The following is a 12,546-nucleotide window of genomic DNA, read 5'->3' on the forward strand; positions in this document are numbered from 1 at the left end:
TCCGTGCGTGGTGAGCACGGACAGATGTGCAGAAACGCTCTGTGTGTGGTGAGCACGGACGGATGTGCAGAAACGCTCTGTGTGTGGTGAGCACGGACGGATGTGCAGAAACGCTCCGTGTGTGGTGAGCACGGACGGGTGTGCAGAAACACTCCGTCCGTGGTGAGCATGGACAGATGTGCAGAAACACTCTGTGTGTGGCGAGCACGGACGGGTGTGCAGAAAGGCTCCATCCGTGGTGAGCACGGACGGGTGTGCAGAAACGCTCCGTGCGTGGGGAGCACGGACGGATGTGCAGAAACGCTCCGTGCATGGGGAGCACGGACGGATGTGCAGAAACGCTCCGTGCGTGAGCGGCGGGGAACGTGGCTCCTGCCCGCAGCACCACTAGGTGTCACTCCTGGTTTACGGGAGGGAGTGGGGCTGGTTGAAATGCTGCGTGTTGGCTGGTTTTATTCAGAACTACCAAAGGAATTGAAAAAATAAAACCCCCTACACCCACCAGAGATAATCAGGGGAAAGCTGAGTGTTCCCCCGCTAGATGATCTCCTAACAAGACATCCTCAGCTTCCCGTAGGAAAGCTGGACTATAATACCAAGCTTTAGTGTTGCCCACAGAATTGGAGCCTTTTCAGCAGATGTGGCTGGCAGGCCGGGGGTGTTTTATTTATCTGAACCCTGGGGAGTGTGTGACTCTGGGAACCGGGGCTGGGCGAGCGGTGTTTCCAGTCGTCTGTCTTCACAATAAACTGGTCTCACACAGCAGAGAGGCCGAGACCTGAGCTCAACCCGTTGTCTCCCTCCAAATTCTGCTGGGGACACGGAGATAATAAACTGAAGGGGACTGGACTCCCTGTTCAAAGTGAAACAATGTTTTAATCAGGATTTTTCTTAATGAGGAGAGATTCTGGAAGTTAAGTATATGTTGCAGCGGTAGCACCTCCCTCTGTCTGCCCTTGGTGACAATACAGTTCTGTTACCAGAATGTTTCCCTGGGATGTGAGATGCCAGCTGATGCTTTCCATCCCTAATGAAGAGTATGGATTTAAAGCTGGTGTCTTGTGTCTTCTCATTAGCTGTATAAATCTGGATTTCTCAGTGAGTAAGTGATTTCCTGGAAATCCTTTACACAGTTTAGTGTAAATGAACACAAGAAATGTCCGGCTCTAAAGACTCCAGAGACTCAGATTAATTTAATTGATTATAGTCCCTTGTCTGAGGTTGGAGTGGAGTCGTTGGTTCATTGGTTGTAGAGCTGTGCTTGGACTAGACATCCCCCCCTTACCTCGCTCGAGTGAAATCCTCCCTGGGGCGATGATTGAGGCCCGCTAGAGATTTGATTTGAGTGCTGAGCTCCCTCAGTCCGCACCGGCGCAGCTGCTGCAGGACTAGCTGCGTTGTGCTCAGCGCTCCCGTCCCCGTGCCTGGGACAGTGAGTGTAGAAAGGGGAAAGCCTCAGGCACGGTTGTTTTCCTGCCCAGGTGTTGTGGTGTCTGGGATGGAAGGTCCTGGGTTCTGTGCTCGATCCAGCGGATGTGTTGGGAGCCCCTGGCAGAGCTGCTGCCGTGGCTCCCGCGCTGCCGCTCCCGCAGCACGGCCGGGCCTGGCGCTCAGAATTCAGCTGAAGAGCTTGTGCGGTAGATGCACAAGCTCCTGCTGGGTTGAGAAGCCTCCTTGGGTGTCAGTGCACGGCCAGCGGGATGGGCGCCCAGCGGCTGCAGACAAAACCGCCTTAGCAGAGTGTTCCAGGTGAGGAGCTCTCATAGTGCATTTAGCCACTCTTGCTGAGTTCTGCCCGCACCAGCAACCTCAGCTCCGTCATTTTCTGACTTGTTGTGCAAGCACTCAATTGTAGAACCTGAGCGTTCTCCTGACCCGATCCGTGCTGTTCCCTGCCCGTCTTGGCAGTTTGTGGCAAGCAACTGACACAGGTGGTGTCAAACATCAAGTCAGCTTCTTCATCAAAGGGCACAAAATCCTCCCAAGCACGGCTTTTGATGACAAACACTGTAATTTAATAGCCAGGACTGCATTAATTAATGATAGGCTTGGCTTCATCATCTGCCGCAGCTCCTGGTACGGAGGTTTCCAGCTCTGCCCGTGCTGAGTGTTTGTCTCTCTGTCCTTAGCACTAGTCAAGACACTGAAATCCGGAGGAGAACTGTTGGTGAAAACCTGCGTCTCTCGCCCCACAAAGACGAGTCGATGAAGTCGGAAAACTCAGAAGAGGATGATGACAACATGGTGACGACTTGGAAGCCATTCCTAGTGAATATATGCATGTTCACGTTCCTGACGGCAGGAGCTTATCTCTGTTACAGGGTGTGTTTTCATTGACGGACGCGCCAGCGAAGCGACCCTGCAGCAACACCGACTTGATGGGTTTGTAATGAGCTTCTCTGACAGACGCTGCTGGAGGCACGTGCGCCTGGTCTCGGCGGAGGTAGATCTTAGGGGGAAAGGCCAGAACTTTGGGTAGGGCTTACAGAGAATTGATGCACTAGGGTTTTATTCAGCCCTGTGGTCCCAAGAACATAATATTCTAATCTCAGGGCCTTAAAATATTCAGGAGTAAGCAGAGAAAATGCCAAATAGTCTGTTTTCCTTTTTTTTTTTTTTCTTTTTTTTAAACTAAATAATAGAATTACAACACGTTGTTGTTTTTAGCCTTTTTAAAAAGCCAGTTCTTTTTCGTTTGTGTTTCAGAAAAACTAGGCACAAGTGAAACTTGCTTGTACTCTCCAAGTGTTGTAACCAAATCCATCACTTGCATTGATGAGTTCCCCAAAACAACAGAAAGAACCCCACATCCGTGAAGAATGTAACTTTGGCAGGGGAAGGCGTGGGTGGTGGGGACGGGGTTGGGGTTGGGTTTTTGGTTTGGTTTTTAACTTGCTTCATCATTAAAGACTGAGTTGTGGGCAGTGCCTGTGGTATTGATATATTTAATCTTGGCATAACTGTTCTTAAAGAGCTTATTGTTTTACATGTGTTTGTAGAAACAGGCTTCTGCATTTGCTCAGGGTATCCCGACATGTCAAGCTCTTTTTTATTTCCTTTATCTCCTCATTGACTTTTGTTGCACTCTACTTGCACATATGCCTATTTACATTGCACCATCCTTTGTAAAGCTGTTTTTACTTTTATATTCTGGGTTAGGAGAGGTTTGAGGGGAGGGAGAGAAACAGGAAAAAGAAATCCAACCCGACCCCGTCCACCAGCATTTCGCAGCCGTGCGGTTGGCAGTCGAAGGACCAGTTCTTAGACCTCACCATTTGGAATGTAAAAGGCAGTTTCACTGGACGTGAGCTCCACGCGAACCGCGCGGGCAGGACGCGGCTCAGCCACCCCGAGCGACGGCGCTGGAGCCACAGCGAGCTCGCCCGGAGCCGCCTTGGTCTGCGCACCGAGCAGCTGGCTGGTGATACAAGTGTTTGCGTGTTCTGCTTTTCTTTAAAGCAAAGAGTTAAAAATACTGGCTTTAGTTGGGCTTGAGATGCGCTTTTCGGGGTGGGCGGGCCTGGGTGTTGGAGCCTGTCCTGTGCCACCCCGTCCCCAGCCTGTTCCGCAACTCGGATCATGTAAAGTGCTTGTAAATACGGATTTGGGTGCATTGGTAGAACTGTGACTGGAAGTGGGCGTTGTCGTTCCGCTTGTTAGTACCAAATTATTAATAGTTTAAACAATAATAGCAAAGGTTTCTTTGCTTGCATCATGAGGCAGCGGATGGGAGTAAAGTCACTACGGGAAGTCGTGGTGATTGAAACTAAACCATGACAGCTGGTTTGCAACAGTGTTACTAATCAGTTCTTTTTCTTTTTAAAGGCTTAGATGTATAGCACTTCCCATTCTCAGTGCAGACATGGCTATGGAGTCTCTTACCTCTGTCTCTCTCCACTCCGTATTTATTTTTGCTGTGGCTCTTCCTGCAGTGAATAACTTGCTGAACTGGGGCGAGGGAGGTGGGATTTGTTTCTGTTTTGTGTTTTGCTAAGCTTGCATCAAGGGCTTTTCAAAAGTACAATAATAAATCCTCAGGTAGTACTGGGAATCAATACTTTACTTGCGAGACTGTTGGTCGGACCAGTACTTGAAAGGAGGAATGTTGTAATCAGTCAATATTTAGTTATATTATTGGAAACATGAAAAATGAGTATAGAAAAATGGTAATATATAATGGCTCCTCTGTGTATTTAAGATACAGTATGTGATTGCTTTGTCCCCACTGTTCTCTCCATCATCTGGTAGAATATTGTTCTAAGGCAGCATTTGTACCCCATTTGTATTAAATGCATGTGAAGTCTCCTCGTGTCCTGGTTGAATACCACGTGCTTGAAAGGTGAAAGAACCTCTATTTCTGCTTAACTGATGTGCCCAAATTATATTTGCATGACCTGATCATTAAGTGGCTGTGGTTCCAAGGGACGGACTGATGTGGTGTTTATCAGAAAACATGTACTCACCCAATACCCGGCATGACTTCAATCCCCGTGGCCTCGGTGTAGCGCGGGTGTTGCGCATGGTTCCTTTCTGCTGAGTAAGCGTAGTACAGACATTCCAGAGGGTGCGTGAGCCCTGTCCACACCTCCCGCTGCTCCCGGGGCCGTGGGGGAGCAGGAGCTCAGGACACAGCCGGGGCCGCACAGCCACGGGCTCCACGTGCCGCCCCGTTTCCAAACGCTCTGCAACGTACCCTTCCCACGAGGGGATATTTTAAATCAAAGCGTCCTTCCTTTGAACCCAGAATAACTCGCTTATTCTAACAAGAGCAACTTTCTGCAGCTGAGAAAGGTTTGAACACTCCCTTTGTGCCGCTGGGCTTCGCTGGTTCTTGTAGCTGCTGGAACCCCGACCGTACGTTGTCCTGGCACAGACGGGAATGGCCCACGAGCCCGGGAGGTGTGGAGGCTTAATACTGAACTGTAAACATTTTTGTTCTGATGTCCTGTATATGTATGTAGTAGTTTGGGTGTGTATATACAGTAGCGTTTCAAAGTGGGTGTATTGGTTAACCTGTTCTTGGAAAAATGGACAAATATCCATGTTAAACTTGTTAGAAAGTTAGTGAGCTGCTCTGCTATATGCCTTAAGCAAATATTTACTCATCAGGTCTTTCTTTTTTACAGATTGCCATAGAAGAAACTTTTTTTAAAAAAAAGTAAAAAACAAAAAAGCTAAATGTTTTGGTATAATACATTTTCAGGTATCTTGTCTTTTGTGTAAGCCGCGGCAAAAACCTCACAGGTTACAGTAAAATTGTACAGTTTTTCAATTTCCCATACGACTTTTCGGTTCTCATTTTAGTTGTAACAATAAAACTCTTTTTTTAAAGAACATACCCTACCTGGAGTTGCGTTGTTTCCTGTCCGCCAGAGGTGCAGCCCCTGGCTCTGGTTCGGAGGCACTTGCACAGCTGGGGGTGGTTCGGTGTGCTTGGGGGGTATTTGTTTGTTTTCCCCCCAGGAGTTTCAGTTGCACGTTAACCCAAAGCTGCATTGCTGGGGACTCCATACTGTACCTTGCTGTGTTTCAGCAGCCGCAGCTGTTAAACTACCCTGTTGTTTGGCTGATTTACCTTTTGTTGCTATTTCTAAGGAAATCTCCAAGCAGAGGAGAGGTGTGTGAAGAGTGTGCAGCAGTGCAACGAGGCAGCACTAGAGCTGTGCTGGGTTTTTGGCGCTGTCGGTGTGTAACACTCGCCTCTGACCCCTTGTGTCCTTCCCCATTGCAGGGAAGGAGAGAGTTTCCCAAAGTAGAACTTCTTTTCCCTGCTTTTAAACTGCAAATTAAAAGCAGCATCAGAGCACAGATGAGCAGCCTGTTAAGTTCCACTCCGCTATGGCAGCGCGTGACCTGAACACCGCGGTCCTGCCAGTCTGAGCTTATCCCGGTAACAACCTGAACTGGATAAGCAAACTGCACATTTCCAACATGAAATCAGAACAGGATCTCAGGCCGGTTCACAGACGGACAGAGAAGCAAGCGGTGCAGGACACGCTGCAGGTCAAGCCGGGATGCATGTCAAGCATCCTAATTCCCTTTGAGGCTGCAGTGCCTCGTACCCACCCCCTATGCTACAAGTACAGCAGTAGGAAGCACTTGCAGGAACTTGTCTCTAATGTTTTATTAGAATTTTAGAAAACAGTATGAAATCCAACAAATAAATACTGAATAGAAAAGTAATATATATATAAAAAAATATATATACACACAAGCCAAACCCTTTCAAGTATTTTACCTGAAGCCAGGCTTCCCCATATGGCTATGCTCCACCAGGTTAAGTATTGAGTCAGGAGCCTGACAGCGGGTGTACAATAATGAGAAGTCTTGATCTATGGCTAAATGAATAAATTCTAAAAACAACAAACAAAACAACCTACGCAGAGCTGTGCACACATCCGCCAGACCTGCGCACGGCTGAAACAACACAGCACATCCTGCTGGGAACTGAGGGCGGACACTCAGAGCGCATCCCTTGCTGGAACCTGCCCTCAGGTGGGAAAATGGCTTTAGAAGTAACCCGCCTTCCCTTCTGCAACTAAACTGCACATGGAAAAGACACCACCAAGCAATGCTGCTGGATTTTCCTAATGCATGTGGCAGATGATGTATATAAAACAGCTCACAGGAAAACAGGTCATGGTTGACTTACTGGAATTATCTGCCCCTGCTCCAACTGTGGGATGGGGATTTTAACTCAAGTGACAACCTGGTTCTGTACACTCTCATGAGAGATCCCAGCTTCTATTTGTCCAGCAATGATTTTCCATTGTGTGCTGAGGGGCAGTGAGAAAATATATCCCAGTCTACTTCATGTAGACTCCAAACTGCCCCTTTGGGAAGAACCTGCACCCTGTGGGGCACAGCGTGTCTGTCACAGGGCACAAGTGAACCAGACACTGATAAACCCAAATCCTCAGGTACCCTTATGTGGCTGTGAGGGAGATGCAATTCAGTTCCTCATACTCCACTACTAAAATACTGTGATTTCAATTTCAGCCTCTTGCTGTACAGTCTCTCTTAATTCACAGCAAATCCTGTCCATTTTCTCAAAGGCTTGCCGTCCTTTGTCACCTGTGAACAAACAGAAAATACATCCCATGCTGAGGAAAAGAAGCCAGAAACACCCTGAGAAAAGTGCTACTTCAGAAATATTCTGTTGTGACCTCGTTCAGAACTAACAAGAACTTCCAGCAGTAACAAACACGTCTGAGGGAACAGGGCTCCAAAACCCACTAGAAGCCACCATGAGAAATCGGACCGTCTGTCAACATTTCCATGGGAGCAATGATCCGGTGCATCACTGTTGGCAAACGAGTTTTGTCGTACACATGAACCTGTGAAGCAAGCCTGGGGATCTCCAGAACTAACGAGAATCTGGGATGAACGGACATCCCCTCCAGCAGCTCCGCGACTCGGGTGCACAGCGCAGACACTTCTGCGCCCTCAGGAGAAGCACAAATACTGCACAGTGACAAACTGGGAGCCCTGACATTCCATCAGCAGCTCATGCCACTGCAGGTCTCCTGAGGCCAGGTGAAGTGACGTGGGAACGGACTTGTATAAAACCATGTTGTTTGTACTCTTTAACACTCCAGTATTCAGAGGGGAACCATTTGAAGAACAGGAATATCAAAATTAGAAGCAACTACCCAGTTTGTAGGTGGCTAGAAAAGATCACCAGACCTGAAGGGTCTGTTATTGTTCTGATATGTAAAAGATCTCCAAAGCAGCTCAGCTGATCTCAGAGGTAGAAAGAGGCTTTTGTTGAGATCTGTCAAGTTCAAGTGTCCTCCTTACAAAATCTAGATGAAATTGCTGATGCCAGCAGTACTATTAGGAAGTACTCCAGCAGCACAGTCAGCACTTTCAGTACTTATCTGCCACCATTGTAAATAGTTTAGTGGTTCTCAAAGTGCGTTATCCTACAGTAATCTCCATGGTCTGTTCTACAAACTGTAACAGGAGCCTTCAGTTACTGCATGTGGTATGAAGTTTATCTTAAGGGTATGAAGCAGCCGTTAACAACGCATTTCCATTGTCCCAGAGGGGTTCAGGCCCAACTTCCGATTCTGCGCTATTTCGCGTTATTTTTTTTATAACCGATGAAGCTGTGTGACGGACTCACCGAAGGACAGCGTCGTTTCCCTGGCCGCGGTCCTGACCTCCTCCACTTCGCACTGGCACAGCTGGGCAACCTGCTCGATACTCTCCACACCCTGGTTGAGAAAAGGAACATTGGCAAGAGCAGCTTTTCAGCAAGTGTTTTGGTGAACACGTTTCGCAAGGTAAACACGGACACAACCTCCCACCTCTTCTCGCACCTGAATTCTGCTGTGACCTCTCTCTGCTCCCCCAGCATTGCAGTTTGCAATTATCTGTTCTAAGCGTGACCTCAGCCCGCTGCTTTCCCTCCTGGTTTGGGGTGTGAAAGAGTGTAACGGTTCTCAGGTGCAGTTTGCTGCTGCAGTACCAATAAAACAGTGTAAAGCGATCAGGGCCTTCACTGAAAGACTCAGTGCAGGTTGTACAAGGGCAACATTTTGCTTTGCAAATATGACTTATAGAATAAGACTGATTTGTTGGGCCTATCTTGCGACTGCCTGTTTGTAGAAACTGTGCTCATACTAATGCTTTGTGTGCAAACTAATGTATTACAGATTGTGGCTGTCAGAAAGCTTTAAATCTGTCCTGACAGTTTTTTAGAATAGCAATGCAAATTACTTCTATGTTCTGAATATAATGAGCTATTGTTAAAAAGATGAACTGATTTAAATGTTTACAGTTAAGGCTGACTCTATATAGAGCTGACTCGCCCATTTTTCTCCATGCTGGATGTCCCCCAGTCAGCCAGTGTCGTCCTGCACCGCTGACAATGCTGCAGAAGCTAGAGAACATCCTTTCTGCTGTTGAACGTGCCTGCCAGATCAAACAGACACTCCAGACGCCTGCAGCTCCCTCTGCCTGTGAATCATTGCATTCATAGTCTGGAACTTTGGCAGCCAAAGAGTTCACTAATTCCAAATAGAAGGAAGCTGAAAAAGTAACCCTAACAGCTATGGGGGAAAAAGAAAAAGCTAGATACAGTTTTGCATCTAGCAACTTTGGCCAGACATGCACAGTAAAAGTAGAGCTGTAAATACTTACTCTGAGATGTTTCAGGGCCAAACATGCAGCTTGCTGAAGTCTTGAATCACAGTCAGCTAAAACATCGGTGTAAAAAAAGAGAGCCTGGAGGAAAAAGAAAGAAGAAAGGCTTTATGGACTTAAGCATCATCAGGCACTCAGACTGACATTAACACCATCTTACGTATCTTCAGCGGAACAGAGGATGCAGACAAGTCACTTGAGCACAGATGCAGTTTAGTTCTAGTTGGCAAAGCGCAGGGAGCACAAAGTGCTACCCCAGGTGTATTTCAGTGTCTGTTTAGAGAAGCTGTAAGAACCGCAGCCGTTACCTTTCCCCTGAAGTTGCTGCTGGCCGCGGCGCGGGCCAGGACGGACGTGGCCGCTTTGCTGACTCGGTGGTTGTCGTCGAGCTGTAAAATCCCCAGAAGCCGTAAAGTCTGCGGCAGGGGCTGCAGTTTGTTCAGTCGCTTTCCTTTCAATTTTTTAAGAGTCTTGAGCCGTCCAGGGCATTGTAGCTCCTCAATTAGCATCACTGCAAGCGAAAGGACTCAACTTCAACTGACCAACAAAGACGTTATCAAGAGAAGACAATCTCCTCTCTCATTTAGTCTCCTTTAGCCACACACGGTTATTCGCAAGGTTAATAAGTAGCCAAGCACAGCAGGAAGCAAATCAGGACAAGCGCCCCTTTGACCATCCTGTCTTCTTCCCCCTCATTGTTTCATTTCCTCCTGTGCCAAAACCCTCTGACGAACGGAGCAGAGACGATTATTTCACAACATCAGTTCACAGGGTGCAGCAGAGCCCTGGTCTGTGTAGGACCCGAGTGCACCAAATACAACATACAGTGCAAGAGAACTCCCGCACCTTCGGACATCGGGACAAGCGGGCTGATCTTAAAATAAGGAAAACACAATCAAGCAAAACACTTTTCAACGTCTCTGCAAGATGTAGCTGGATTGGTCAGAGAGAAAACACTTCAGCTTTTTAAAAATGAGAAATCAGGCACTGGATTGACAGTTTAAATTCAAAGTATATTCCAGGTCCTTCTCACTGACTCGCAATGCACAAGTTCTTAATCCCCCACCAGATGAGTCCTCTACAACAAAAGAGACTAAAGATGCAGCCAATAGCAGGAGTATTTTTTATATCATTCTTTTCTGATACAGATTAAGTCTTAAAGTACTTTCACATGTTGGATGAGGCTTCAGCAAGACACTGGCTACCTCATGCTAGAAAATGCACGTTAGTAACCTCTGAAATTTTATTGCTATCATCTCTGATTCCAGCTGCACCAGTCACACAGAGCTACAGACATTTACTCCGTCTGTCGGTCTGGCTATGGATCGCTGCCAGCTTGGTTTCTGCTTTAACTTCAGAATATCACAGAACCCACTTTTTAGGGCACTTCAGATACACCATCCTGCTTTGTTTCTACCCAGTTAGACACAGGCACCAAACATGTTTTTCTTGTTATAATTTAAATTGCACCATCATAAGGGGAATTAAAATGGAAATAAATTGTCAGTGCGATGGTTGGGCTGTTTTCTGCTCTCAAAGTACATCCTGAGCTGGGCTCTGAGACCAAGCGAAGGAGCCAAGCGCAGCCATTACCTTCTTTAGCAAGTTTGCCCAAGTGTTTCTCCAGGCTGGCAATGCGGTGTTTCTCCAGGTAGCTATAGAATTGGAATAAAGTAACCGGTTCTGTTTGGAGGCACAGAGAGGAGAGCAACCCGTCACAGGTAACAATCTGCTCCAGCAACCTCTGCAATACTGGCAGTAACACAGAAAAGAAAGGAGAAAATGAGAGGTTGGTTAGATGGAAGCTGTTTTTTAAAAAAGAAAACACACGTTTTATGTTTTTCAAATGCACAATTTTTAGCCACGCGATAAAATGAAGCCAGAGGGGCCTTGTGTTCAAGGAACAGACCGGTACCTGCTTCTAACTGATGGGGGTACTTTTCCTTCACTTTAAGCGTCAGTGTGTATTTGAGTGCATGGCGGAACCTTTCTGCTGAAGCAAGCAAGATGCTGCCCGGCTCCGCGAGATCGCTCCAGATTTTCAGATAGTGCTTCTTCTTTTTAGCCTTCTGAATAACTGCAACAAAAAAATCCGCATTTCGAAAAGTTAGTGAGCCCCAGCAGATTTTGGATGTTACGTGAGAATTAGGCACCAGATGGCATATCTACAGACGCGTCAGCATAACTCGCATTTGCGTTATGTGGATGGCTTTGTTCAAAGCGGGAGTCTTGCTGCCAGTATTTTAACATCTGCAAGCATTGATTTCACCAAGCTTGGGCTGAGCTCCTAGGCTGTCATTGTGAGACCCGAATGAGACGCCTAGCAACTCTTCTGCCTCTCATTATTCATTTCATCCCAGCATCTGAGTCAAGTTCCAGAAGAACTTTCTGTGAGTTTAAGTGTTTCCACTTCTAAAGCAAGAGATGGGCCATTTCCAGCATTCGAGAGACCCCGTCTGATGCACCTTCCCAAGTGGAGAACTCTGAACCTCACAGGCTTTCTTCCGTCAAACACTTCAGAAGAGCACTTGAAGCAACACCCTGTGATTTCTCACTGTCATTTAAACCCTATAATTTCACACCCTCACCTACAGAGATCTTGAACTCGTGTCCTGCATTTAAGACACTCCTGCACATTCCTCATCCCATCGTGCCAAAGGCCCTTTGCCCCAGGGAACAGCTTATTCTCACATCCTTCAGGATAAAATCTGTCAGCAAATGCTTCCAACTAAAATTTACATCCCTGCCACTATATATTTATCAAGATGAGAACAAAGTCCTTCAAAATCTCCCATTGTGCCATTATCGCTTTGTCACACCCAACAGTCAACAGAAGGATTTAGTGCGGGAAGACCTGCCATGGGAAAAACTGCACACCGACCTTTGCTTGCAAATGTGTGCACAAGTTGGGCTGCTTGCTTACTACAGTAAAAGTATAGATATTCTGCTGTTCTTTGACTGCAAACTCCATCACCTATAACATCACTGTTTCTAAGACACACCAGTTCAGCTCCTATTTCTTTGAGCTGAACATCTTCAAATCTTTTCCTTCCTTGCAGGAAAAAAAAAACCAAACGAACTATGAGCCCTGTTTTTTCTAAGAATCCCAGAATGTCAGGGATGGGAAGGGCCCTGGAAAGCTCATCCAGTGCAATCCCCCCATGGAGCAGGAACACCCAGATGAGGTTACATAGGAAGGTGTCCAGGCAGGTTGGAATGTCTGCACAGAAGGAGACTCCACAACCCCCCTGGGCAGCCTGGGCCAGGCTCTGCCGCCCTCACCGGGAACAAGTTTCTTCTCATATTTAAGTGGAACCTTCTGTGTTCCAGTTTGTACCCATTGCCCCTTGTCCTAAGAGCTGTTTTAATTATGAACGTTTGTAAGGAATTTAGAAT

General features: G+C 47.0%; 2 protein-coding genes across 15 annotated transcripts in view; one reads left to right on the forward strand and one right to left on the reverse strand.

The window, feature by feature from the left end:
- The window catches only part of PTPN1 (protein tyrosine phosphatase non-receptor type 1), a gene marked incomplete at its 5' end in the record, with an annotated part of 38,327 nt that extends 34,022 nt beyond the window's left edge, over positions 1-4,305 (forward strand). For 3 of the 4 annotated variants that reach the window (XM_080354437.1, XM_080354438.1, XM_080354439.1), the window contains one exon: positions 2,130-4,305. In XM_080354437.1, coding sequence (XP_080210563.1) covers positions 2,130-2,337 — 208 coding nt within the window. In that variant the 3' untranslated portion in view covers positions 2,338-4,305. The remainder of the gene's footprint in view (positions 1-2,129) is intronic. The other variant, XR_013922905.1, reaches the window with a different exon arrangement.
- Positions 4,306-6,165: 1,860 nt separating this feature from the next.
- RIPOR3 (RIPOR family member 3) overlaps positions 6,166-12,546 on the reverse strand; it is a 51,540-nt gene continuing 45,159 nt past the window's right edge. For all 11 annotated transcript variants that reach the window (XM_080354852.1, XM_080354856.1, XM_080354849.1 and 8 more), the window contains 6 exons: positions 11,066-11,227; positions 10,744-10,902; positions 9,459-9,661; positions 9,148-9,231; positions 8,129-8,219; positions 6,166-7,074 (listed from right to left, as the gene is read on the reverse strand). In XM_080354852.1, the coding sequence (XP_080210978.1) occupies positions 6,974-7,074; positions 8,129-8,219; positions 9,148-9,231; positions 9,459-9,661; positions 10,744-10,902; positions 11,066-11,227 (800 nt within the window). In that variant the 3' untranslated portion in view covers positions 6,166-6,973. The remainder of the gene's footprint in view (positions 7,075-8,128; positions 8,220-9,147; positions 9,232-9,458; positions 9,662-10,743; positions 10,903-11,065; positions 11,228-12,546) is intronic.

The sequence above is a fragment of the Nesoenas mayeri genome, assembly GCF_963082525.1.
Source record: "Nesoenas mayeri genome assembly, chromosome: 16".
In the NCBI taxonomy this organism is placed as follows: Eukaryota; Metazoa; Chordata; class Aves; order Columbiformes; family Columbidae; genus Nesoenas; species Nesoenas mayeri.